Here is a 24497-nt window from a genome sequence, read left to right on the forward strand (position 1 = left end):
GTCCCTTCAATGCCAGGTTATTAAACTTGTCTGTGTGTGTATGTATATACAGTAAAGTCTCGTTATATCGATATTCTCGGGAGTCGGAAAAAATATCGTAATAAGCAGTACTATCGATATAACCGATATCAATATAACGAGACTTTACTGTATCTACACCCCTTGTGCGGTTTTTCTCTGCATACTCCGGCTTTCTTTTTTGTGAATGGCAGTTTAGGGCGCACCTTGCTTACATCCCATAAACATGTGCAATAGCCCAAAGATCCTTATGAGGATTGGAAAATGTGTCGACGCAAATAACAACGTACCAATGTTCATGTTACAATGCGGATCCTCGTTTTATCTTCCGAACAAAGCACATAGAGTACTGTAACAAAAACAAGCGCGTCAAAAGAAATGGACAGTTGAATTATTTGATGGATGTAAAGAATGGGAAGAAAACATTGGTTGCTCTCAAAAGGCTAATCAAGATGTACAGAAGATGGATGGTCAAGATGTTTCAATGGAAGCCAGGTCCAAATATTGTGGTCCAAGTGAACATCTCCCTCGTCAAAGCAGTCCAATTCCCAGTCATTGGCATGGCACCCTAGTTCTTTCCAGCAAGTGAGGAAGAGGATCAGCCTTGAAACACAACCAAGCTGGAGATACTCGACAGACAGTCTTAAGTTTCATAGTTGGGGTTTTTACGCAGAATGACAAATCCCTCCAGGATGGGCGTGACAGGCAAGTACTCCTCGGTGGCCAACTCGGCTCTCTCGCCGTGCGCCAGCAGAACCGGTGTTGTGTGGGTCTGGAACCCCGTGATGGCCTTGGGTTTGCCTGCTTGGCCCACAACATCCACAGCCTAGAGGAGATGGCATCAAAACGTCCGTCATGTGTCCTGCCTGCTTTGTGTCCATTGTGGGACAAAAATTACGCTCATTTTCGCCGTATAAGGCGCACCCAAAAAAAGCCGTCATTTCAGTTCTATTACGCATGCGTGCAATATTTTGGTTTTTATCTTTTCATCCCCAATTTCAATTTTGCTGCGGTAGATCGATGAAGTACATCAGCCATCATATATATAGGGCCGATACTACCAGTAAGACTATCCTGTCTTCCATTCATTAGGGGTGTGCCTTATACTCTGTCATAAAAGTTCATGTTATGAAATCATGGCGACTTCGTTGACCGTTCACTCCTGACATTTGTCTGTACCAGAACTTACCTGACCAACTCGGACAGAAACAGGCAGCGGTCGGAGTTCCTCGTCAAAGGTGACGAGCATACGAGGCTGCATGGCTGCTACCAGGCCGTAAAGGATGTAATGAGACTTCCCCAGGATGACTGCAAGTCACACAATTTCAAGGCCAATTTGATGATCAATATAATAATAATAATACATTTCATTTCTAAGCGCCTTTCAAAACTCTCAAGGTCACTTTACAGTCACAAGATAAGTTTTGCGGTGGGTGCGCCGCGGCAACCAGCGTTCACTCAACCCGGAATAACTAAAATAGATAGAAAGTTAGCCTGCTAGTTAATAAATAACTAATAGATAGCTAGCTAGATAGCTGAATAATTCAAATAGATAGAAAGTTAGCTAGCTAATGGATAACAAATAGCTAGCTAGCTAGCTAATAATAATAATAATACATTCCACTTCTAAGAACTTTTCAAAACTCTCAAGGTCACTTAAAGGACAACTGACAACAACAAAAAAGGTGTCGCTTGTCCTTTAAGTGTGTGTGTGTGTGTGTGTGTGTGTGAAAGCAAAGAGCAAAAGTCAATGTGAACTCACTGTTTTTGACATCGAGGAAAGAGACGAGCGCTGTGAGCAGCCCAGCCACGGCGACCTGACTCATGAGTTGTCTGTCGCTATGGTAGGGACACAGTGTCAGTGTGCCTTTCCCCAAATGTGTAAGACCCTGTCGGAGGCGCAAATAGCAAAAAAAGTCCATTTGTTTTGTGGGTCATGGAAAAAAAAAAAAACACCCACAAAATGTTGCTTTGTTGCGTTAAAAACACAGACCTGGGCAAGCCGAACCATGAAAAGATTGTTTGGGTCTTTGGCGTGATACTGTGCCAACTGCCGGAGCATCGCAGCCAAGCGGGCATTATTTGTTCCTGGAAAAGATGGCAGTTACAAACAAACAAACAAACTCTGCCTTTTCGGCAGCACAAATATGCCAGCACAGTTTTTGATTTGGGAGAAATGTGCAAAGGTCACGGCTTGGAATTGAAGCGGATTTACGTGGGGGCAGGCAATGTAACACCGTTTCTTTTGGATGCCACAGCTTTGTGTTTGCTTTCAACATTTAGCTTGGGGCAGACGTGCACATTTCACCATGATTGTCCGGATCCACTGGTCAAAAGGACGCTTTGATCCTCTCCTTTTTCATTTAGAACTGCTTCATGTCACAAAGAGGGTACAGCAAGTGCTGAAGAATGAATGACTGTGTCTTTGTGTTGTCATATTATTTATTTAATTAAAAAAAAACTTCAACATGGCGCCGCGAGAGTGGCTGCCTTTCCAGCAGCTCCTGTATTTTGTTTTTCTACTTCTTTCTTTTCTTTCCTCCTCCTTTCATACCTTTGCTGCTGTGAAATGTCAATTTCTCCATTGCGAGACGAATAAAGTTACATCCAATCCAATCATCTGATCAATGAGTAAAAAAAAAACTAACTTGGAATATTTTTAAACCAATGTGAATGTAATGGTTGGGTCCATCTGTATATATGTAGTATGTGCATATATGTATACTGTATATATGTGTACTGTATATATGTAGTATCTCTCCACTCACCACTGCCCACCATGCCCATGGCGAAGATGGAGTTGTGCGAAACCTCAGGGTCAGCGTCGTGGGAAAACTTGCTGAGGGTGTCCAAGATGTTCAAACGGGGGTTGGACACCGAGATGAGAGCCAGGGCTAGAGGGACCGCTCGCCTCAGAGTGGGCTCACCATAACGTAGCTGATTTGGAAAAAAATAGCACGAAACGTTTTCAAAACTTTTTGGAGTTTTGAAAGCGCTTACATTAAATGTAGTTCAGGTTTTGGTTTTTCTTGCTGGGGTGCCGATAAAGCTCTGGCCATACCTCTGGCTAGGTTGTTGTTTTTTTTTTACTTTCCACAAGCGGGCAGCATTTCCATGCTTTCCATGTTAGCGCTTTGTTCCAGCTTCAGCTATTGTCAAAGCGCTATATAAACCAATATGTAATTATATTAGCAATAATAATACATTTCATTTCTAAGCGCCTTTCAAAACTCTCAAGGTCACTTTACAGTCGCAAGATGAAGTTTTGCAGCGGCAACCAGCGTTCACTCAACGCGGAATAACTCAGATAGAAAGTTAGCTTGCTAGCTAATAGATAGCTAGCTAGATAGCTGAATAATTCAATTAAGATAGAAAGTTAGCTAGCTAATAGATAACTAATAGATAGCTAGCCAGCTAGATAGCTAATAGATAGCTAATAATAATAATAATAATAATAATAATAATAATAATAAATAAAATAATACTAACAATAACAACAATAATAACAAAAATAATAATAAAATATAAAATAAATTAATAATAATAACAGTAATAATAATAATAATAATAATAATAATAATAATACATTTTATTTTCAAGCACCTTTCAAAACTCTCAAGGACACTTTACAGTCACGGACAGACAAGCATAGAGGAAAAAACAGATATAATACACTAATAATACACTAACAAATAAAATACAATGATGCATACATTTTGGGTGTAAATAAGACTTTTCCGTTGTTGGAGAAAGCAACAAAAAGTCAAAAATGCAAAGTACTCACCAGATGTCCAAATGTCCTCAAGGCCATTTCAGAGCCGATCTCCTCCCCCATAGCAATGAGCGCAATACCAAGAACAGCCACTCCCTAGGATCAAAAAGAAATTAATCATATACGTATCTCATCCATCACCTTTGGAAAAAAAATATTTCCGCCATTTACCTGGTGAGAGCCCATGTCAGCTGTTTCTTTCTTATCTTTATCTTTTTTGTCTTTTTTCTCCTTGTCCTCTTCTTTTTCCTTCTCCTTGGCCTCATAGTGCTCACTGCAGATGTGGAGGAGTTGCTGCACCTTCAAAACATTGCCCGAACCTACAACACAAGAACATTCTCTCAATGGGCTATTTGCATATGCAAATAGAAGGGGGAAAATGGTCAATAAAAAAACGTACCCGCATAAGCACAGATATCCACTAACGTGTTGGCAAAACTGCGGAAAGGTTCAGGAACAACTTGGAGGGCTGCCAATGTGGTCTCGATGGCCTCTCCTTTTCCTACGTTGGAATCGCGACAAGAAAGAAGAATCAAAATGGAGAAGACTTTGCTTCGATTTGTACTCATCTCTTAAGATTTGTCAAGACCATAAAAAAAATGGTTTCACGATCAAAGTTTTAAACGTGCAAGTAACGTTTTCGAAGTTAAATCGTGGACGTATTCGTACCCAAGTGGTTGAGTCCTAACCCGAGAGGGAGCCAGCGAGCATATGTGTCTTTCAGCTCCTGTTCGTTCTTCTCCATGATGGTCTGCACGATGGTGGAGGTCACGTCACCGTTACATGACCCCACAGCGATCATACCGCAGGCCAATGCTGTCACACCAACCACCTGAAAGGAAAATCAAACCAATAAATGATAATGGAGCTAACATCCGAGTTACGACCGGGTTCCGGTCCCACAAAACGGTCGTAAGTCGAAAGCCATTCAAAATGGCTGACGTGACGTTGACGCGACAGGATAGTATACCATGTCAATCTGTTGTTTATAAGCAACGTTTTCTATCGAATACTATTATATACCAAACTGTTACAGTTCATTGATAAATTTGATCACTTTTAGTGTCATTTTTATCAATTTATATTTCGTATTATCGATTTTTATTACTGTACCTGTAATGTATACAAAACTGTTTACGGTACACAGACGCTCGGCCTCAGGCGGACGCCGAAGGAAAAAAGCAGTGTACAGTACTACAGGAGCACTGTATAACTACTGTATTGAGTGTAGTCACGCAGTAGATTGCTGTGCGAGTGTGTGACATGCTGGCTGGCCAAAATTGTAGTAGGCGTTGACGGATGCTTGCGCGTCGCGTTGCCAAGCATAGATTAAACAGAAAGGGTCTGGCGGTTGTAAGTATGGGTGGTTGTAACTCGGATGCGAAGAAAAAAAATCATCCGATAAAACGCACCTCCATGCTGGATTTGGAGTCTCCCATGACAGGCAGAAGCAATGACAGGACATCTTCTCGATTGGAGCCAGCATAGGCTAAACCCAATCTGTAAAGGAAAATGCTAACATTTAGCATGTATTGAACGTTTACAGCAACCGTTTATTTTGGTTACTTATCCTGACCCGAAAATGGCACCTATCCTCATGGTATTACTGTTGTGGAGGACGTAGTCTGACAGCAGGGCCAAGGCCGGATCACATTCGTTCCTCACGCCCGAGTTGACGATGCCGCATGCAAGGAGAGCACCGGACTATATAAGAAGATGATGACAAAAAAGATGAACAATTGATCTTGAATTGATCAGAAAAATACTAATACAAATACTTGTTATGTAGTCGACCTTAATGTAATCCTCCGATGAGTAAAGGTATTTATCAATTTGGGTCAGGCCGCCATCCACGTCCCACAGCAAGATCATCCCAAGTGACGCCGCAGCGCTCAACATGCCTTGAAAATGTCAAATCACACACAGATATGATCAGAAAAAAAAAGGTTGTTGTTATTAATACAGGTAACATCCGAGTTACGCCCTCCCGTACATACTACCACAACCGTTCGACCCCCTTTTTTTTTAATTCTACGCCCCGTAACGCGTATTACAATTTTGGCCAGCCAGCATGTCACACACACACACACACACACACACACACACACACACACACACACACACACACACACACACACACACACACACACAGACACACAAGTCAGTTTTCAGTACCGTGATCCTTGTTCTTGTACAACCATTTGTTGCCGTCATCTGTTAAAAGTTTATCCTGTCCAAAGGCGGCGTTAACAAAGCCGTTCACAAAGGAAGACGCCAGGTTCATACGGGCTGAGTCCACCTGGGAGCCGCTACCTCCAAACCCTCGAGCGCAGGAAAAAGAACATTCATTTGACGTGTAGTACCAAAAAAAACACAAACACTTGATAAATCCAGTTAAAGTAATCAAGCTTCACAAATCCAATATCTGACTTTGCAGGTTTATTTTTAAACTTACTATTATTTTCCAGGTGTGTTTTATAGATGTCATCTGGGACTTTGGGTTCCATGATGTCCAACTGTGGAGGTCAGGATAAGATTTTTGATTAAATAATATAGCGCTGAATATTCAGGAAGTATTGTTTTCAAGTTGATGACGATGCCGGAAGTGACATCACGGGGGGAGGGAATGTTCCTTGACCGAGAAAGCGACACACAATGCATTTTGAAAACACCGTGTTGATGGCGAAATTAGAAGGAAAACGACATAAATAACGCGACGGTGAATCATTGTGTGTTGCACCAAGACTACTATTTGATACTAGTTGTCAAATCAGCCCATATCTAATGGAGCTTGTGCGCCATCTTGTGCATTTTCTGGGCGCTACATTGGAGTCCAGATGTCCTTTAACAGTCCCCTTTGGAAATGATGTCATTTTGCATTCTTTTCTTACCTCCCTGGCCAACGATAAAAAATTGCTGTTGAGCTGCACATTGGACATGATCTCTGTCAGGTCCTCGTAATCTTCGACATCTTCATTAAGCTCCAAGAACATGCCGTGGCGACCAAGCATGAAGGACATCTGCTTCTGAATAACTCTTCAGGGAAAATTCAGCGGCGTTAGTGAAAATAATACACTTATCTGTTGCCAACAATGACCAAATGTAATGTGTGTTCATATTAAGAGAAGGCGATACCTTGGCGAAAAGGGTGTATTCCAAAAATTCATTCCCCATAGGAAACCATTAAAATGAGAATAATCCGTTCACAGGTCCCCATAAAACATAATTTTCAACTAAATAAGCATTAAAACTAGACACAATATACCTTATTTTACGTATAATAAATGTGCTATGGTATTGTAATTAAAGAAATTAACTGTACTGTATAATAACATCGTTTTATTGACCTTAGTGATGGTCGTTGGTGGCTTGATGGAATGGATAGCTTTTTGCATAAAGTGTCTTTTTGGAGCCCGGGTTGTACATCTTAGAGATATTGCAACAGATGCAGGCGGACACACTAGAAACTTCATTAATAGCTGGTTCGCTTGCTTGTTTTTTCTCTTCAAATTGTACAGATGGCTTGTGCGGGTTATTTGTGGAGCCTGATTGATGGGATATTTTAACCTTGCAGTCTACACTTTGCCTTTGAACTATCAATAAAGTTGAAACAAGTCCAAATTTCACAGTCCATTTCACTTTTGTTTTTTGTTTCACTTTTTTTGTTTCAAGCTCTGTCGTCTCCCTTTTGTGTGTGTGTGTGCGTACGTGTGTGTTTCTGTTTCTGTGTCCCCTCCCTCCTCTACCACGGATCTTGACCAATCACGTGCGGCTTTAACCGAAGACTGGGGGTGAGAAATAGAGGGGGGAAAAAAAGCCGGCTGCCATTTTAGGAGCTCCAAGAACCGGCTCGTTCGCATACGACACATTACTCATTGTGGCGCTTCCCGAAAAGTAGTTCGTATGCCAAGATGATATTCTCGTTCGTAAGGCGAAAAGTCGTTAGCTAAAGCGTTGGTAAGCCGAGGTATCACTGTATAACGTCCTCACATGTCTTTGCAAGAAGTGAAGATGTTTTCGACGAGCTCCACGTCATTGAGCATCAGGGCTAATCGAAGAGCCTCTGGATAGCGGTTGAATTTTCGAAAGATCTTCAAGCCGCAGCGTAGCAATGCGGAGTTTTCAGGTTCCGGAACGTAGCTCACACAACTGTGGAACAGTGGAAGTCAAAGTGTCAAATACTTTTGGAGGACCTAATTACAAACAAAAAAACATCCAAAATGAAGATACCTTGTGAGGTAGAGGCAAACCTTGCCGTAAGCATTCTCATCAATGTAGTCCTCGAGCATGTCCAGCCTCTCAATTTCCATCAACAGGTCACAGGCTTCGTGTTCAGCGTTGTGTGCCATGTTGTAAGGTACAATTTCCTGCACCAGCTTCAGCAACGTCTCCTGCTGGCTTTTATCATTCTCCTCTACCTCCTGCCACTCTTTAGCCACCTCGCCAGCCAGGTGCCTGTGAACGTTGTCGCTTTTTTTCAGCATGTTATCTTCACTTGAAAGCTAAAGAAGAGCATTCGGGCCAGGTTGAAAGACATATATTGTTTGAGATGGGGTATTATTTTGAGAAAAAAGTCACACAAATCTGCTAGATTTGAACGTTAAAAAGCTATCTAAGTGGCTAGCTATCTATTAGCTATCTACTGGCTAACTATCTAGCTAGCTATTAGCTATAGAGCTATCTCGGTCAGAGATCCCCAACCCCTGGGCCGCCGGTCTGTGAAAATACTATATATAGTCTGACTTTAAACCGGTCTGTGGCGCAAAAAAAGGTTGGGGACCACTGATCTAGGAGATCTGGCCTTGGACAGAATTTAGGACTTGGGAAACTCCTTATTTACGACTTGAAATTCCTTCACAGGAAGAGCTCATGAGCCAGGTTACAAATGTATCAGTTCATGGAAAAGACAATGTTTTATTGCTGACAGCTGTTCGCGCTCAGAACGTTCCAGGGGCGTGGTATTATAAATTTATTAACATTGAATTATACATTTGCACGTGCTCTCAATAAATAGCTTGGCAGAGGGCTGCAGAATTCAGGCGTCTGTCATGTATGGCTACTTTTCCTGCCGGCAGTAAAGACAATCTTTCTGGGTTCTGCAGAATTCAGGCGTCTGTCATGTATGGCTACTTTTCCTGCCGGCAGTAAAGACAATCTTTCTGGGTTCTGCAGAATTCAGGCGTCTGTCATGTATGGCTACTTTTCCTGCCGGCAGTAAAGACAATCTTTCTGGGTTCCAGCCTTTGTCCACAGTGTCCGATCGAACATCTCCGACATTCAACCTGGCCCTAATGCTCTTCCGTAGAAAGCCAATTAGAAAAATGACTATATTATTTTTTATTCAGAACTAATTACCGAACATATTCGTGTCCCCAGGAAGCCAACTCTTCCTGGGAGCCCAGCAGGCGATACTTCAGACACTCCCTCTCCCCACTCATCGTCATGGCCAGGACAGATACTACATCTGCACAAAATCGCTGCAAAGATAATAGTATGAGCAATTCAAAATCAATTCCATTGGCCCATAAACATTTGTTGAATCATAACATTTAAAGGACAACTGACAGCATTTTTTTTGTTTCCTAACTGACATCAGAAAAACGTTTTATAGACGTCTCGCCTTGCTCCAGAATCAAAACAATGACTTCAGATTGGGAGAAAATGCTTTCTTGTGACTCATCCAGTTATGAATATAATTCAAATAGCTCTGAAGGGGAAAGCATAAATGTTTGCAATCGATTCAAGAAGTCCTCCCGGATCAATTCGAGCCGTCACGACGCCAATCTGGGACGCTCCCAGAAAATGCACAAGATGCCGCCCAAGCTCCGTTGGAAATGGGCTGATTTGTCTGCTGGGAATTTGTGTCAACTACTATCAAATAGTAGTCTTGGTGCAACACATTCACCATCGCGTTATTTATGCGTTTTCCTTCTAATTTCGCCATCAACGTGAAGTTTTCAGACCAAACAAAGTACTCAAAATGCATTGTGTGTCGCTTTATTGGACGTGATGTCACGTCAGGAATCGTCACCAACTCAAACGCAAGACTTCCTGAATATTCAGCACGAGTCTTAAAAGGTAAAATATAGCAATATGCGGTGGAATATTTGTCAAATACGCTCAGTAGAAGTAATCTCACGTGATTTTACAAATTATGGATACAACTTGTCCGGGGGCGTCGTTTGTCCTTTAAAGTATTCATTCATGCATGTTTTTATATGCAACAAATGACAAAATAAGGCATTTTTACCATACCTTGTTTTCTCCAGGAGCCATGACTTCATAGATCTCTTTAAGCTTGCCGTAATGTGGCCGCAAAAATTTGAGAGGCTTGGGAACTGATGTCATGGAAGTGGTTGAAGAGCGAATCTGCCTCCGTAGTTCTTCCAAAGCTGGACGGTACAGTGCTGTGTTCTTCTCCTGCAAAGAAAAGTACACAATAAATACGGGTCAAGTCCAGTCTTATTCAATTTTTTTTTATAATATTCGAGTATTCAAATGATTAACTAGTTACCCCCAGTCGCTCCACCATCATCTCCAAATCTTCTTGCAACTGCTTATCTTCTTCTGACTAAAACAAAAACAAAGACAGCATTAATTAAGTCAATAAATATGTTTTTGGTATTGTAAATTATAAGTGGTACACATATCGTGAAATTGCATCACTGTGTAAGGTTACCGCTAGCATGATATGCTAAAATTAGCTTATCGGCTAGCAAGTGTCAGCGACAGAAGACAAATCCTGGCTTTGTCTGCGCAACGATATAGCGCCCAAGATAAACGTTACGATCAAACTTTAAAGCATGGCAAATAATAGCAACATATGTATTATTTATGCATGTGCATTTAGAATGACAGTCACTGAGGCCTGCTGGGCCATGTTGTCAAAGTGGCAGTGACAAGGCAAAATAAGGCGGCTTAACAATCACTATGCAATATTCACCAATTCTTGCTCCTCTTTTTTCTCTTTGTCCTTTCCCGAAGGTTGCGAGTCTTTCTCCTTGTTCTTCTCATTTCCATCGGATTTTTCAGCCTGCTTCTTGTCTTTGTTTTTGGACTCCTCCATGTTTGCAAATTTCCGAAAATGTTCTGCCGATTGAAAGAGCAACCGGAAAACGGAAGTGTTGTTTTTTCTTTTCCGTACAGAAATTGCAGGACGTTTTTTCTTTACCGCCCCTTCTGGTAGGGCGATATACTACAGTTTGCCGTGCGCATTTCAAGTACAACCGTAAAATTCGCTTTCGACGCCAACGCTTAAGCTCGGAAGTATCCCGTTCATGAAAATACAACCATTTATGCTTCAAAGTACAGTAATATTTTAAAAAATATTTCTCGATACAGTCTTTAAGTTTGGTTTAACCGGTTATGTCAAGTTATTTTGGTTTTATTTGCATCGTTTGTCCGAAAATGTTTGAAAATGCTCCAATTTAAAACTGAATAGATACAGTTTTTATGCCGTTGCTCAGACTTAAGGATTTATCCTACAGAAACTTCATAGCACCACCATTCATAAAATGAAATGTCTATTTCGTATTTTTATGTAAAGATTTTGTATCCTCCCACGTTCATAAAACGTTTGGAAGTTGTCGAAGAGATCACATGACCCCATATTGTCAGTCACATGAACAGCCTTCCTGCTCGTGTCAACATGGTTTTGCGGACCGCTAGATTTAATATTGCTACATTTTCTTTTCTGGTTGCTCTCTTTGTAGTTGGAGAGGGACGCCTTAAAGGTTTTGGTAGATTTTATGATTGGCAGGGACCCGTGTCCGACGATCAATGGTTCATTCAAAAACTCGATCACTTCAATGGAGCTGACGGCAGAGTGTGGAAGCAGGTATACAGGACAGTATTCGGATTATGTTACACTTTTTACGCTTAATTCTATTCATTACCCATTTGTAAATTGTACAGTTGTCGTAAATGATTGTGAATAATTAATTCTGACGTGTGCAAATGCAAAGTAGGAAGTTTAGTTTTATTTTAGTAGACAGACTGTTATCTCATAAAATACAATACAATACAATACAATACTGTACATATTGATTGATATAGCGCTTTAACAACAGCTGAAACTGTAACAAAGCGCCTTGCTTTTCCGTGTCAGAGGTATTTTGTCAATAATACCTTCTACAAGATGGGTGGTCCGGTGTTTCTTATGATCGGCGGAGAGGGTCCAGCCAATCCAGCGTGGATGCAACATGGTACCTGGCTCACTTATGCAAAGAAACTGGGAGCCATTTGCTTCATGTTAGAACATCGCTTCTATGGAAAAAGTCACCCAACAGAGTACGTATTTTCATTGGAAATCAATGTGAAGCTCTCCCAAAATAATTGAGAGGCATAATAATTACAGTTCAAAACCACAAAATAATCTGCATAATACGTATGTGGACTGCAAACCCGAGGCAGGTTTACAATACGGATCCAATGTAGCTAACACGCCACAAGATGTCACCCATGACTCAAATTAAGACATCGCTTGCCTTTCTTGTTCAGTGAAAGGACAACCGACAGCATTTTTTTGTTTCCTAACTGACATCAGAAAAACGTTTTATAGCATCTAAAATAGCCAAAAACACGCAGGCTGATATTTTTAGTCAAATGCAAAACACCAATAAAAATGACTTCAAGTGTCCCAAAACTACTTCAAAGTGACCTCGGAGATGGCGAGTTTCAGAAGGTCACGTCCCCTTGTTCGTGACGTCAGGCCAATACGTCTTGTCTTGCTCTAGAATCCAAACAATGGCTTCAAATTGGGAGAAGATGCTTTCTTGTTACTCATCCAGTTATGAATATGATTCAAATAGTTCTGAAGAGGAAAGCATAAATGTTTGCAATCGATTCAAGAAGTCCTTCCATATCAATTTTGGACTCCAATGTAGCGCCCCGAAAATGCACAAGATGTCGCCCAAGCTCTGTTGGAAATGGGTTGATTTGTCTGCTGGGAATTTGTGTCAACTAGTATCAAATAGTAGTCTTGGTGCACCACGCAACGATTCACTATCGTGTTATTTATGTGTTTTCGTTCTAATTTCGCCATCGACACGATGTTTTCAGACCAAACAAAGTACCCAAAATGCATTGTGTAGGGGCGTTCCTGACGTGACGTCACGTCAGGAACCGTCACCAACTCGAAAACAAGACTTCCTGAATATTGAGCGTGAGTCTTAATAATAATAATAATAATAAATTTCATTTCATAAGCGCCTTTCAAAACTCTCAAGGACACTTTACACTCACAGGATATCTTCTCGGCAAGTAAAATGTAGCTATATGCGGTGGAATCTTTGTAAAATGCACTCAGTAGAAGTCATTTGAAGTCATTTTACAAATTATGGACGCAACCTGTGCTGAGGCGTCGGTTGTCCTTAAAATCTTACATTGTGATGCATGTAGAAAGTGATTGTTCTTTCTATTTAGTGACCTGAGCACGGAGAACTTGCGCTTCCTCAGTAGCCGCCAGGCTTTGGCTGACCTGGCCCACTTTCGGACCGTGATGGCTGAGACTCAAGGACTGGTCAACCGCAAGTGGGTGGCCTTCGGGGGGTCGTACCCGGGGTCTTTAGCCACGTGGTTCAGGCTCAAGTATCCTCATCTAGTGGATGCCTCTGTGGCCACTAGTGCACCACTTCACGCCACGGTCAATTTTCCAGGTAGAATGCGACATTATGTCAATCAAAATGTTTATTTTCTGGCTTTCTGAATCAAAATAATGGCTTCAGAGAGTTCAGATTGGGAGAAGATACTTTCTTGTTACTCATCCAGTTATGAAGATGATTCAAATAATTCTGAAGAAGAAAGCATAAAAGTTTGCAATCGGTGAAAAAAGTCCTTCCGTATCATTTTGAGGCGTCTGGACTCCAATGTAGCGTCCCAGAAAATGCAGAAGATGGCGCCCAAGCTCCGTTGGAAATGGGCTGATTTGTCCGCTGGCAATTTGTGTCAACTAGTATCAAATAGTAGTCTTGGTGCAACACACAACCATTCACCATCGCGTTATTTATGTATGTGTTTTCCTTCTAATTTTGCCATCAACACGATGTTTTCAGACCAAACAAAGTACCCAAAATGCATTGTGTGTCGCTTTCTTGGTCAGGGGCGTTCCTTCCGTGACGTCACGTCAGGAATCGTCATCAACTCGAATATAAGACTTCCTGAATATTCAGCGCGAGTCTTAAAACGTAAAATGTCGCAATATGCGGTGGAATCTTTGTCAAATACGCTCAGTAGAAGTCATTTGAAGCGATTTGACAAATTATGGACACAACTTAGTCGGAGGCGTCGGTTGTCCTTTAATGTATTTTTTTTTTAATTCCCACCTCTGTTTGTGTCCATGTTTGAACCAGAGTACTTGGAGGTTGTGGGGCGCTCACTGGCTTCAGAAAATACTGACTGTCCTCTGCTGGTAAAAAAGGCTTCGGATAACCTCATAGAGAAACTCGGTGACCCTGCAAACTATGACAACATCACCAAAGACTTCAAGTATACTTCATATACTCTTTGAAGTACTTTATTTATGGTTTCCTTAATAGAATTTTTCAGATGATGCAGTTTGACTGGTGTGCATCGCTTTATCTCAAACATGAGATACATAGCAATAGTAGTAGTAGTAGTAGTAGTAGTAGTAGTAGTGATAGTCGTAGTAATAGTAGTAGTAATAGTAATAATAATAATAAATTTAATTTCTAAACGCCTTTCAAAACTGTCAATGTTACTTTACAGTCACAGGATCAGTTTTTCAGCAGGTGAGCAGCGGCAGCCACATGCGCCAGCGTTCACTCAACCCAGAATAACTCAAATAGATAGAAAGTTAGCTAGCTAGCTAGTGGATAACTAATAGATAGCTAGCTCGCTAGTTAGATAGCGAATAGATAGCAAATTAGCTAGCAAGCTAGCTAGATAGGTAGCCAGCTAGCTAGTTAGATTTATCTTATCTTGTATTTTTTTTCTGTCTAATTGACTGCATTTGTTAGTAGGGAAACTACAAATATTAGTAGTTACTCTAAGCGTGTCCTGATTTTGACTTTTCTTCCCTTTTTTTTCGTCCCTCGCAGCTTGTGTTCCAAACTAGAAATTAAAACAAAGACAGATTCTGCCTACTTCCTGGAAACACTTGCTGGTAACTTTATGGATGTAGTCCAGTATAACGAAGACAACAGGGGCTTTGAGGTAGGCAATCGGAGACCCATCGTGTTTAAAGCCAATAGTATCGATATAAATACAGTGATACCTTGGCTTACGAACTTAATTGGTTCCCAGACAGAGTGTGTAAGGTGAAAAGTGTGTATCCCAAAAATTAATTTCCCATAGGAAACCATTAAAATGGGAATAATCCATTCCCAGATCCCCATAAAACATAACTTTCAAATTTTCTAAGCCTTAAAACTATACAAAATATACCTTATTTGATGTATAATAAATGTGATATGGTATTATAATGAAAGAAATAAACTGTACTGTATTTAAAATTAACGTTCGTAAACCAAAAAGTTTGTAAGCCAAGGGGTTCGTAATCCGAGGTATCGCAATATTTCTTCAGTTTCTTCAAGGCGCAAGTTATTTCCTGGCCAATGGCAACCTCTAGTGGACGTGTAGTAATATCACACCACACTTGGAGCTACTGAAGGCCTAGGAGTGACATGCACGGCCCGCCACTGGTCTACGCATACTTGCTAATGCTAATTTGTCACTGTACGTAGATAGTAAATTTAGAAATGGTAATCTCATTGAAAGGAGTACATGCGGATACAGTATATATAACATTGAGTACACATCGATGTAAAGGTCTGTGTAAGCTCTCAGTCGTACAGGAGTGGTCCATCGATGAAAAGGTTTCTTCAGCCGTCATCTGGACTTCTTTCAAGGTGTCGGACGTTTCGCTTCTTGTCCAAGATGCTTCTTCAGCGAACTAAAGTCTTACTGGTCGTAGTTCCTGCCAAAAGACGTATTCACCTTTGACTGTTTGTTTTGTTTTGTCCAGGGTGTCGTGGGCACCAACATCACAATCAAGGTGCTGTGCGGCGTCATGGCGGACGCGTCGCTCGGCGAGCCGTATGCCCGATACGCTGCCGTGGCGCGCCTCATGACGGACACCTTTTCAATGAAATGCCTGGACGTCAGCTTTAACAACAATCTGAGAGACATGACTAATACATCCTGGGATGGGCCGGCCACAGGCGGAGGTGAGAATGACTCGTCCACAGGGGAAAAAAAGGCTTTTCGCCGCTGTAAATGCGGCTTTGGGACAACCAGAATGAATCCTTTCATTTTTTTTTTGACTGCTGCATAAACAAATTCTGGTGACTTTTTCTATTTTGGGGTCTTTGGTGAGTTGGCTTGTTTTTGTCGGCTGCGGAGAAGTAAGTCACGACACGGATCAAATGATGTCATGCTGAAACGTTCCCAAAGCTCGAAAGGCAGATGGCTGACTGAGGAAAACATAAAGTACACCTTTAGAACCGCTTGGGAACAATGTAGTTTGCAGTGATGTAATAATAATAATAATAATAATCATCATCATCATCATAATAACTGTGTGTCACCAGGGAGGCAATGGCTCTACCAAACCTGCACTGAATTTGGATTCTATCAAAGCACCGATTCCCCGAACCAGCCCTTTGACGGCTTCCCTCTGGAGTGAGTCAACGTCAAATGTTCAACCCCCTTCCGTTTCATTATTATGATTATGATTCCAATGTTTCATAATCGATTTCCATCAAGGTATCACGTGAAACAGTGTGGGGACTTGTACAATATCACCCCTGAACAACTGGCGGCTTCCGTGGTTGAGACCAACGAGTATTACGGCAGCTACGATATCCACTCGGATAAAATCGTTTTCCCCAATGGATCCATTGACCCCTGGCATGCACTTGGCATCACTCGGGACGTGGCCGATGACCTTCCGGCTGTTTTCATCAAAGGTGAGTAGATAGCTAATAGATAGGCTAATAGCTAATCAGCCAGATAGCTAATAGCTAGTCAGCCAAATAGCTAATAACTAGCTAGCTAGATAGCCATCCAGACAGACGGACAACAGATAGCAACTAGATAATCGATAGCAAATAGCTATTTCCTGCTACTATCATATTTCTTATTGTGTATATGTGTTTTTTTTCTTGTTTTCTTTTTGAAAAAATATGTATTTCAGGAACAGCCCACTGTGCTAACATGTACCCGTCCACCTCCAAGGATCCCCTCCAGCTAACCCTGGCCAGGGATCAAATCTTCTTACATCTGCAACAATGGTTGAAGCAATAAATGCTTTCAATCTTCCAAGCGCCCGTTCACCAATCATACTTTTTAACCGCTGCTTGAAAATATATTCAATATTTGCAAACAAAAATACACGTATTTAATAATTGAAACTGTACGACAACATTGAGCTGATGATTAAAGCTATTTTTGATGTCATATGGACGTATTATGCTTCAAACACTTGTCCATGATATTTGTGTTGCTTGACCATTCATTTCTAGGTCTTATCAAGTATGCCAGGTTATGTACAAGCAACGTCCAACTTACAACCGACTCGACTTACGACGACCCACACTTAGACCACCCGTACTTGCGACCACCTGTACTTCCGACCAGACCCTTTTTTTTTTTTTTTTTTTTTTTTTTTTTTTTTGTGGTGACATGATATTGTGTAGCTGGGATCGCAAATGTATCGCTAATCCATTAAAACATTTTTTTTGTCACCACAAAGGGTGTTTTATTGACATATCTTAGTTATTTACATTGTTTTCACAGGAAACATGACATTTGTCGTAGAAAATCATACTTGTCATTTGCGTTTTTTTAATCCACTGCTGCCAATTGCCCGTCACTTCCTTGAGCCATGTTAAAAAAAAATAACACACTCGCAAAATAAATGAAATACTGTACACCTCTAATAGTCCACCAAAAGCCGATGGTTTTTACAGGGGAGAGCTTTGCACGATTTTTCTTTGAAAGATGTAATTTATTTTGAAAGATTAACGGAAATTGCTGCTTTAACGTGCAGTATTTATGACACCCTCCACTTTGGTGTGTCCAGTCAGTGCGGAGGTGGAGTTGAGTCCTTATACGTTGAATTTCAACACCGTTGCTCACTTTCGTTTTGCAGTTCGCTTGGTGATATGTCATTTTAGATGCACTCGTCATCTTTTTGTGAAGCAGAAAATTGTTTGGGGCAACCGTGAGACGTCGACATTTTTGGCGACAAAAGTTTCACCTGTAGTGCAGCAAGACGACGATTCGTCTGTTGTCACAGTAAGTAAGTAAGTACCGTCACTTTCCAAAACGGTACTCGATTAAACTCCGTTTATCGTCGCTATGAAGAAGGATTCACTTTTATTGCGTTTTAGCAATGTGAGTTAAATTTGTCATCGTAAATAAAACTCAAAACTGCGAAGCGGTGCTGTCGAATCGATGAGATTCGTTGCATGTTTGCTTCGATTTTCAGTGTAAAAGTGGTTGGAATTGGTGGCTTTAACACCTGATATTAAAGGACAACCGACACCCCGGACAAGTTGTGTCCATAATTTGTAAAATCACTTCAAATGGCTTCTGCTGAGTGTATTTGTTAAAAAACTTAGATTGTATCCTCAATTTATGTAACGCTGTAATACTGAGTCAGTCTATCTATATGTGTTGGACTTCTCGTACGACGATGAGCGCAGCGGCTGCTGTCGTCTGTGCTGCGGCAAATAAATATCCGACTTGTATGATCTAAACAAGAGGACCATCTCGACTCTTTATTCTCCCAAATGCTTCGCGAAAGCGCTGAAGATTTCAACAGTATTTTACAAAGATTCCACTGCATCTAGCTATATTTTACATTTTAAGACTCACGCTGAATATTCAAGAAGTCTTGTATTCGAGTTGATGACGATGCCTGACGTGACGTCACGTTTGGAACGCCCCTCACAGAGAAAGTGACACACAATGCATTTTGGGTACTTTGTTTGCTCTGAAAACTTCGTGTTGATGGCGAAATTAGAAGGAAAACGACATAAATAATGTGATGGTGAATCGTTGTGTGTTGCACCAACACTACCAATTGCGGTTACACCATAAAAGTGGACACAAATTCTCAGCAGACAAATCAGCCCATTTCCAACGGAGCTTGTGCGCCATCTTGTGCATTTTCTGGGAGCTACATTGAAGTCCAGACGGCTCGAATTGATACGAAAGAACTTCTTTAATCGATTGCAAACATTTATGCTTTCCTCTTCAGAACGATTTGAATCATATTCATAACTGGATGCGTAACTTATTCTCCAAATTTGAAGCCATTGTTTTGATTCTCGAGCAAGGCAAGACGTCGTGACGTCACGAACAAGGGGGCGGGACCTTCTGAAACTGGACATCTCCGAGGTCATTTTGAAGTAGTTTTGGGACACTAAGTCATTTTTGTTGGTGTTTTTCATTTGACTAAAAATATCATCCTGCGTGTTTTGGGTATTTTCGATGATATAAAACGTTTTTCTGATGTCAGTTAGGAAACAAAAAAATGGTGTCGGTTGTCCTTTAAATTTGCATTTACTCTCAATAAATAGCTTGGCAGAGGGCTGCAGAATTTGGGCGTCTGTCATGAATGACTACGTTCCTTGCCGGCAGTAAAAGACAATCTTTCTGTGTCCGAGCCTTTGTCCACAGTGTCCGATGGAACATCTCTGACACCTAGCTAAACAGTAGCCCAAATACAACTGTATAGTGCCTCTTTGCAACTTTTTTTTTTTACGATGATACTAGTGCACCGTGTTCTACTGGAGATCAATTCCTTGTGTGTTCTACATACTTGGCTAATAAAGATGATTCTGATTCTGACTGTACTTGATGTGTTTCCGAAAGTCAAAATGAAGAACCTGGTTGGGCTGCTTCTGTACGCACTAGTGACTCTGTCGTACCATCCAAGAGTCGTTTCCCAAGTTGCGGTTTCTGGCCAACGGGGATCCGATTTTGGCCTTCAAGTCTTTCAACAAGTGGTCCGCTCAAAACCTCTGGACAATGTGGTCCTTTCACCTCATGGAGTGGCTTCTGTCCTTAGCATGTTGCTACCAGGAGGTCACGGGGAAAGCCGCCGGCAAATCCTCAATGCTCTCCGATACAAGAGAAACGGTTGGGAATCAAGTCGGCAAGATGTTCGCAGTCAAGTTGTGACAACGAAGAAGTCATTTTGCATTTCTTTGATTTGCCTTCCAGGACCTTCCAGAATGTTGAAGAAACTACACAAGAGCTTGACCGCCAAGTCCAACCCGGATGCCGTTCTGATCGCCAACGGCATGTTCTACCCAAAGGGTTTCCCCATCCAAAAGAGCTTTATTGACATCAACAAAGCCAACTTCCAGGCTGAGAGCAGGAGCGTCGATTTCACCGACACCCAAAAGGCCGCAAATAAGATCAATGCTTGGATCAACAGCAAAACTCAAGGTCAGTCTTGGTGGATTGGTCTTTATTAGTCTCGCAGCGGAGATATTGACATTTTGCAGCAGCAAATTGAGGAAAGGAAGAAGTAGAAAAACAAAATACAGTCATACCTCAGCTTACAGACTTAATTGGTTCCCACAAAGTGAGTGTAAGGTGAAAAGTATGTCTTCCAAACATTAATTTCCCATAGGAAACCATTAAAAATAAGAAAAATCCGTTTCCAGGTCCCCGTAAAAAATCATTTTCGACCAATTAAGCCTTAAAATAGTCAATCCGCTTCGATTCCGAGCCGCGACAGTTCCGCACGGGCGCTCTTTGTAATACTGCTGATTTTTTTTTTTTTTTTTGTCTTTCACGCAGGTCACATCCCGAGCGTGATCAAAGCAGATATGCTGGATTCTGCCCTGTCTCGTTTGGTGGTGATGAACGCCATCTACTTCAAAGGCTTGTGGAAGTATCGCTTCCGGCCTGAAAACACCAAGTTGAGGCCCTTCACCGGCGCCGATGGCAAAGTATCTCAAGTGCCGATGATGTCCCAGCTGTCTGTCTTCAACATTGGTACATTGTGATTTCATTGTTTTGTAACTAAATGACAGTTCTGGTAGTGCGTAAAATATCACACTAGATTGAATCTACTGCAGACTTGAGTCCGAGACCTCGTCAGCCATTCACTCATGGAGTCTTGGGCATTTTCTGGGACGCTACGTTGGAGTCCAGATGCCTCAAAAGGACTTCTTGAATCGATTGCAAACATTGATGCTTTCCTCTTCAGAACTATTTGAATCATATTCATAACTGGATGAGGAACAAGAAACGTACAAGGCGCAGGGTCGCGTTTTTGGTGCACTTTATAAAATATGGTACTTTTAGTAACATCAGTACATTAAATGTTCTGTTCCATCTACAGTACCAAAATATTACAGTGTACATTTTGTCTCATGAACCGCTTATATACATCTTTTTTTTTCCTGGTACTTCATGCATTGCGTACCTTGAATTTTCTTCACCAGGCGAAGCCGCCACTCCCCAGGGGGTGACGTATAAGGTGATCGAGTTGCCCTATCACGGCAACAAGACCAGCATGCTGATCGTGCTCCCCGCCGAGGACGACGTGCCGCTCTCCCACATCATCCCACACATCGACACGGCCGCCGTGCGCAGTTGGGAAAAACTCATGCATGTGCGCAAGGTGCACCTTCTCCTTCCCAGGTAAAACGCGGCGTATCCATCATTGCCACACTTCCGGTTTGCCTCATTGAAGATGGATGAAAAAGGTTTCTTCAGCCGTCATCTGTACTTCTTTCAAGATGTCAGATGTTTCGCTTCTTATCCAAGCTATATATATGTATATATATATATATATATATATATATATATATATATATATATATATATATATATATATATGCGGAAACTACCAGTAAGACTTTAGTTTGCTGACGAAGCTTCTTGGATAAGAAGCGAAGCGTCCGACACCATCAAAGTAGTCCAGATGACGGCTGAAGAAACCTTTTCATCGATGGACCATTCCTGTACGACTGAGAGCTTACACAGACTCATTTAAGATGTGAAATAATGTTTTGGATTTTACATCTGTAGGTTTACTGCGGATTTGGAGGTGGATTTAAAGGCCCCCTTGTCTGCGTTGGGTATTACAGACATGTTCAACCAAGGCAGAGCGGACTTCAGGCACCTGAGTGAGTCAAAGTAGCCTCGATCCATTTCTAAATAGAACAGGATGTATTTTATGGACAAGTGGATTTAGTTGGACATGAGCAAAGCGTGAAAATATGAAGGGAATGTTGGCGGTTTTACTGCCTGCCGTGTGTTTGTCAGACTAATGTCAACCGTTTCGAGATTCAGTGTGAAAAAAAACAAATAGTCCACTCTCCATTAACAGATGACGTTTAAGTGCACTGTCGCCACCCAGTGGTTTAAAATATGAACACATACAGTGATACCTCAGCTTACGAACACAATTGCTTCCCAGAAAGTTTGTGTAAGGCCAAAAGTTTATCTGCCAAACATTTATTTCCCATAAGAAACCATTAAAAATGGGAATAATCCGTTGCCAGAAAACATAATTTTCTACTAAATAAGCCTTGAAAGTACACAAAATAGACCTTTTTATGTGCCGTGCGGTTTGGTTTGTCTGCCGAAAACTAGTTTGTTAGCCAAGATTATATGCCCACCAATTTAATATTCGTGAGGCGAGAAGTTTGTGAGCTAAAGCGTTCGTAAACCGAGGTATCGCTGTACAATAAGCGTTGGTGATGCTCTTCACTCGAAAATGTATCTAATAACAAAGCAATCTCCATCAAGATTTATCTTGATCAAAATTGTGTGTGCCATTTTTAGGTTCAGAGCCCGTCTACATCTCCAAAGCCCTCCAGAAAGCCAAAATTGTGGTGAATGAAGATGGAACCAAAGCATCAGCTTCTACCGGTCCGTGTTTTGCTGAAACTGATTATTATACTCTATTGAATATTACCATATTTTCCGGTGTATAAGGCGCACCCAAAGGCCTTGATTTTCTTCAAAACGCAAAACCCGAAAGTAACTCAAATAGATAGAAAGCTAGCCAACAGATAGCCAGCTATATAGCTAATAGATAGCCGGCTAGTAGCTGGCTATCTATTATGTATTATATTTTGTATGTATTATGTATTATAATAATCTATTTTATTTCTAAGCGCCTTTCAAAACTCACAAGATTGTCCGGTGCGCCTTTCTATATGGAAAAAAGTTTGAAAAGACACCATTCATTGGGGGTCCGCCTTATGCTCTGTTGCGCCTTATACACCGGAAAATATGGTCATAAAAGTTACTATGAATTCATGTTCTGAAATCATGGCGACTTCCTTGATCATTCACTCATGACATTTGTCTTATATTGTGTTACACCTTGCACACCGGAAATTACGGTAATTCTTCATCTTTTTTTCCCCCTTTCTTTCAGCTGCAATTTTGATGGCTCGGTCGTCTCCTCCTTGGCTTTCAGTGGACAGACCTTTCCTCTTTCTCATTCGCCATAACCCGACAGGTACACATTGGGTTTTCCTTCTTTTCCGAATCGTCATATCTGGAGTAATATTGTATGACAATCATACAGATTACGACCGTTTTCATTTTTTCCAGTCATGGATATTTAGAGTAATAGTAAGAAGAATAATAAGGATGACAATGATGATAACAATGATAATAATAATAATGACGATGATAATGATGATGATAATAATGATGATAATAATAATACATTTCATGTATATGGTTTATCTCCCCCAGGTACACTCCTCTTTATGGGTCAAATCAACCAGCCTTGAAGCCAGTGTCCGCTGTGCCCCCCCCCCCGCAAATTCCGATCATTATTGTGGAATGATCGGAATTTTCTCGCCCGCACACAAACGAACACATTTCAGCTGTAGATATGTCTACTTGCCTTTGTTAGTCGTTCACAAAAATGCATGATGGTTTTTTTTTTCTTCTGCAACTTTTATGTGTTTTTTAACCTATTTAATTTGTTTTATGGATTTGTTATGTGTATTTTTATTAACTCTGGAGTATCATAAAATGTTGAGTATTAATTTGTGTTTTATTTGGTCCATTTCAATACTTATCGCTCCAGTTGGTAAATGATGTCAATGCGCGTTGTTGCCTGTCGTACGATCAAATTGTTTTCCTTCACAAAAGAACGTTTCTGTTGGAATTCAGACTTCATTTTGGCAGCAATAAATACCCATTCACCAACTCATCAAACACACTGGCTTGTAATAATTTAAATAATAATACATTTGATTTTTAAGCGCCTTTCAAAACTCTCAAGGTCACTTTACAGTCACAGGATCAGTTTTTCTGTGGGTGAGCAGCGGCAGCCACGTGCACCAGCGTTCACTCAACCCGGAAGTAGCTCAAAAAGATAGAAAGTTAGCTAGCTAGCTACCCAAGAGATAACTCGCAGATAGTTAGCTAGAGACTCAAATAGGTAGAAAGTTAGCTAGCAAATAGATAGCGAACTCGATAGCTAGTTCACTCAACCCGGAAGTAACTCTGCTAGAATAGTAAGACAAATAGTCTGGCAAGGGTCTTAAAGTATGACTTGTTTTTTATTCGTATTTTGAAGTTTTCTCATTCGTAACTAATAAATCCCTTCTACATATGAGAATGAGCCTGCCATGTGCGATTAGCTTGTCATGAATACTTTTGAATGCCGGGCGGACTTCGATCTCATCCGTTCAGTTTAAATTTGTTCGTGAATATAATTACACGCCGTATAAAAACGCACAAGTTGACA

The 24497-nt window shown here is 41.1% G+C and overlaps 3 protein-coding genes across 5 annotated transcripts; 2 read left to right on the forward strand and 1 right to left on the reverse strand.

The window, feature by feature from the left end:
- Positions 1-313: 313 nt before the first annotated feature.
- On the reverse strand, positions 314-10901 carry psmd2 (proteasome 26S subunit ubiquitin receptor, non-ATPase 2). Its single transcript, XM_089013089.1, has 21 exons — positions 10734-10901; positions 10305-10361; positions 10046-10210; positions 9146-9267; positions 8021-8245; positions 7781-7939; positions 6682-6826; positions 6246-6306; positions 5966-6112; positions 5585-5691; positions 5367-5494; positions 5203-5290; positions 4460-4622; positions 4191-4292; positions 3962-4110; positions 3803-3886; positions 2787-2955; positions 2012-2106; positions 1781-1907; positions 1208-1326; positions 314-844 (listed from the first exon to the last, which is right to left on the reverse strand). The coding sequence occupies exons 1-21, from the start codon at positions 10854-10856 to the stop codon at positions 662-664; spliced, it is 2718 nt and encodes a 905-aa protein (XP_088869215.1). The 5' UTR covers positions 10857-10901; the 3' UTR covers positions 314-661.
- A 514-nt stretch (positions 10902-11415) lies between these two features.
- Positions 11416-17436, forward strand: prss59 (serine protease 59, putative). The gene is made up of 9 exons (XM_089014147.1): positions 11416-11627; positions 11898-12079; positions 13214-13446; positions 14140-14275; positions 14848-14962; positions 15774-15975; positions 16339-16429; positions 16514-16716; positions 16944-17436. The coding sequence occupies exons 1-9, from the start codon at positions 11439-11441 to the stop codon at positions 17051-17053; spliced, it is 1461 nt and encodes a 486-aa protein (XP_088870273.1). The 5' UTR covers positions 11416-11438; the 3' UTR covers positions 17054-17436.
- Positions 17437-17811: 375 nt separating this feature from the next.
- Positions 17812-23956, forward strand: serpine2 (serpin peptidase inhibitor, clade E (nexin, plasminogen activator inhibitor type 1), member 2). Of its 3 annotated transcripts, none has more exons than XM_089014149.1 (9): positions 17812-18054; positions 19631-19897; positions 19982-20209; positions 20567-20764; positions 21217-21415; positions 21806-21903; positions 22565-22651; positions 23166-23249; positions 23492-23956. In XM_089014149.1, exons 2-9 carry the CDS (start codon positions 19636-19638, stop codon positions 23527-23529), a joined length of 1194 nt encoding a protein of 397 aa, XP_088870275.1. In that variant the 5' UTR covers positions 17812-18054; positions 19631-19635; the 3' UTR covers positions 23530-23956. The 3 variants fall into 3 exon arrangements, with proteins under 3 accessions (XP_088870275.1, XP_088870276.1, XP_088870274.1); XM_089014150.1 differs by having other exon boundaries at positions 17812-18050; XM_089014148.1 differs by having other exon boundaries at positions 17812-18046.
- Positions 23957-24497: the final 541 nt, after the last annotated feature.

Source organism: Hippocampus bargibanti, linkage group LG14, assembly GCF_051943395.1.
Source record: "Hippocampus bargibanti isolate YZ-2025 linkage group LG14, ASM5194339v1, whole genome shotgun sequence".
Taxonomy (NCBI): Eukaryota; Metazoa; Chordata; class Actinopteri; order Syngnathiformes; family Syngnathidae; genus Hippocampus; species Hippocampus bargibanti.

Excerpts from the sequence above, each read along its gene's own strand:
- psmd2 (XM_089013089.1), bottom strand. The coding sequence starts at position 10,856 with ATGGAGGAGTCCAAAAACAAAGACAAGAAGCAGGCTGAAAAATCCGAT. Across the intron at positions 10,362-10,733 it reads AAAAAGAGGAGCAAGAATTG|TCAGAAGAAGATAAGCAGTT; the intron begins GTGAATATTGCA and ends TTTTTGTTTTAG. Across the intron at positions 1,908-2,011 it reads TCATGGTTCGGCTTGCCCAG|GGTCTTACACATTTGGGGAA; the intron begins GTCTGTGTTTTT and ends CGCCTCCGACAG.
- prss59 (XM_089014147.1), top strand. The coding sequence starts at position 11,439 with ATGGTTTTGCGGACCGCTAGATTTAATATTGCTACATTTTCTTTTCTG. Across the intron at positions 11,628-11,897 it reads ACGGCAGAGTGTGGAAGCAG|AGGTATTTTGTCAATAATAC; the intron begins GTATACAGGACA and ends TTTCCGTGTCAG. Across the intron at positions 13,447-14,139 it reads CGCCACGGTCAATTTTCCAG|AGTACTTGGAGGTTGTGGGG; the intron begins GTAGAATGCGAC and ends TGTTTGAACCAG.
- serpine2 (XM_089014149.1), top strand. The coding sequence starts at position 19,636 with ATGAAGAACCTGGTTGGGCTGCTTCTGTACGCACTAGTGACTCTGTCG. Across the intron at positions 20,210-20,566 it reads GATCAACAGCAAAACTCAAG|GTCACATCCCGAGCGTGATC; the intron begins GTCAGTCTTGGT and ends TCTTTCACGCAG. Across the intron at positions 21,904-22,564 it reads AGCGGACTTCAGGCACCTGA|GTTCAGAGCCCGTCTACATC; the intron begins GTGAGTCAAAGT and ends TGCCATTTTTAG.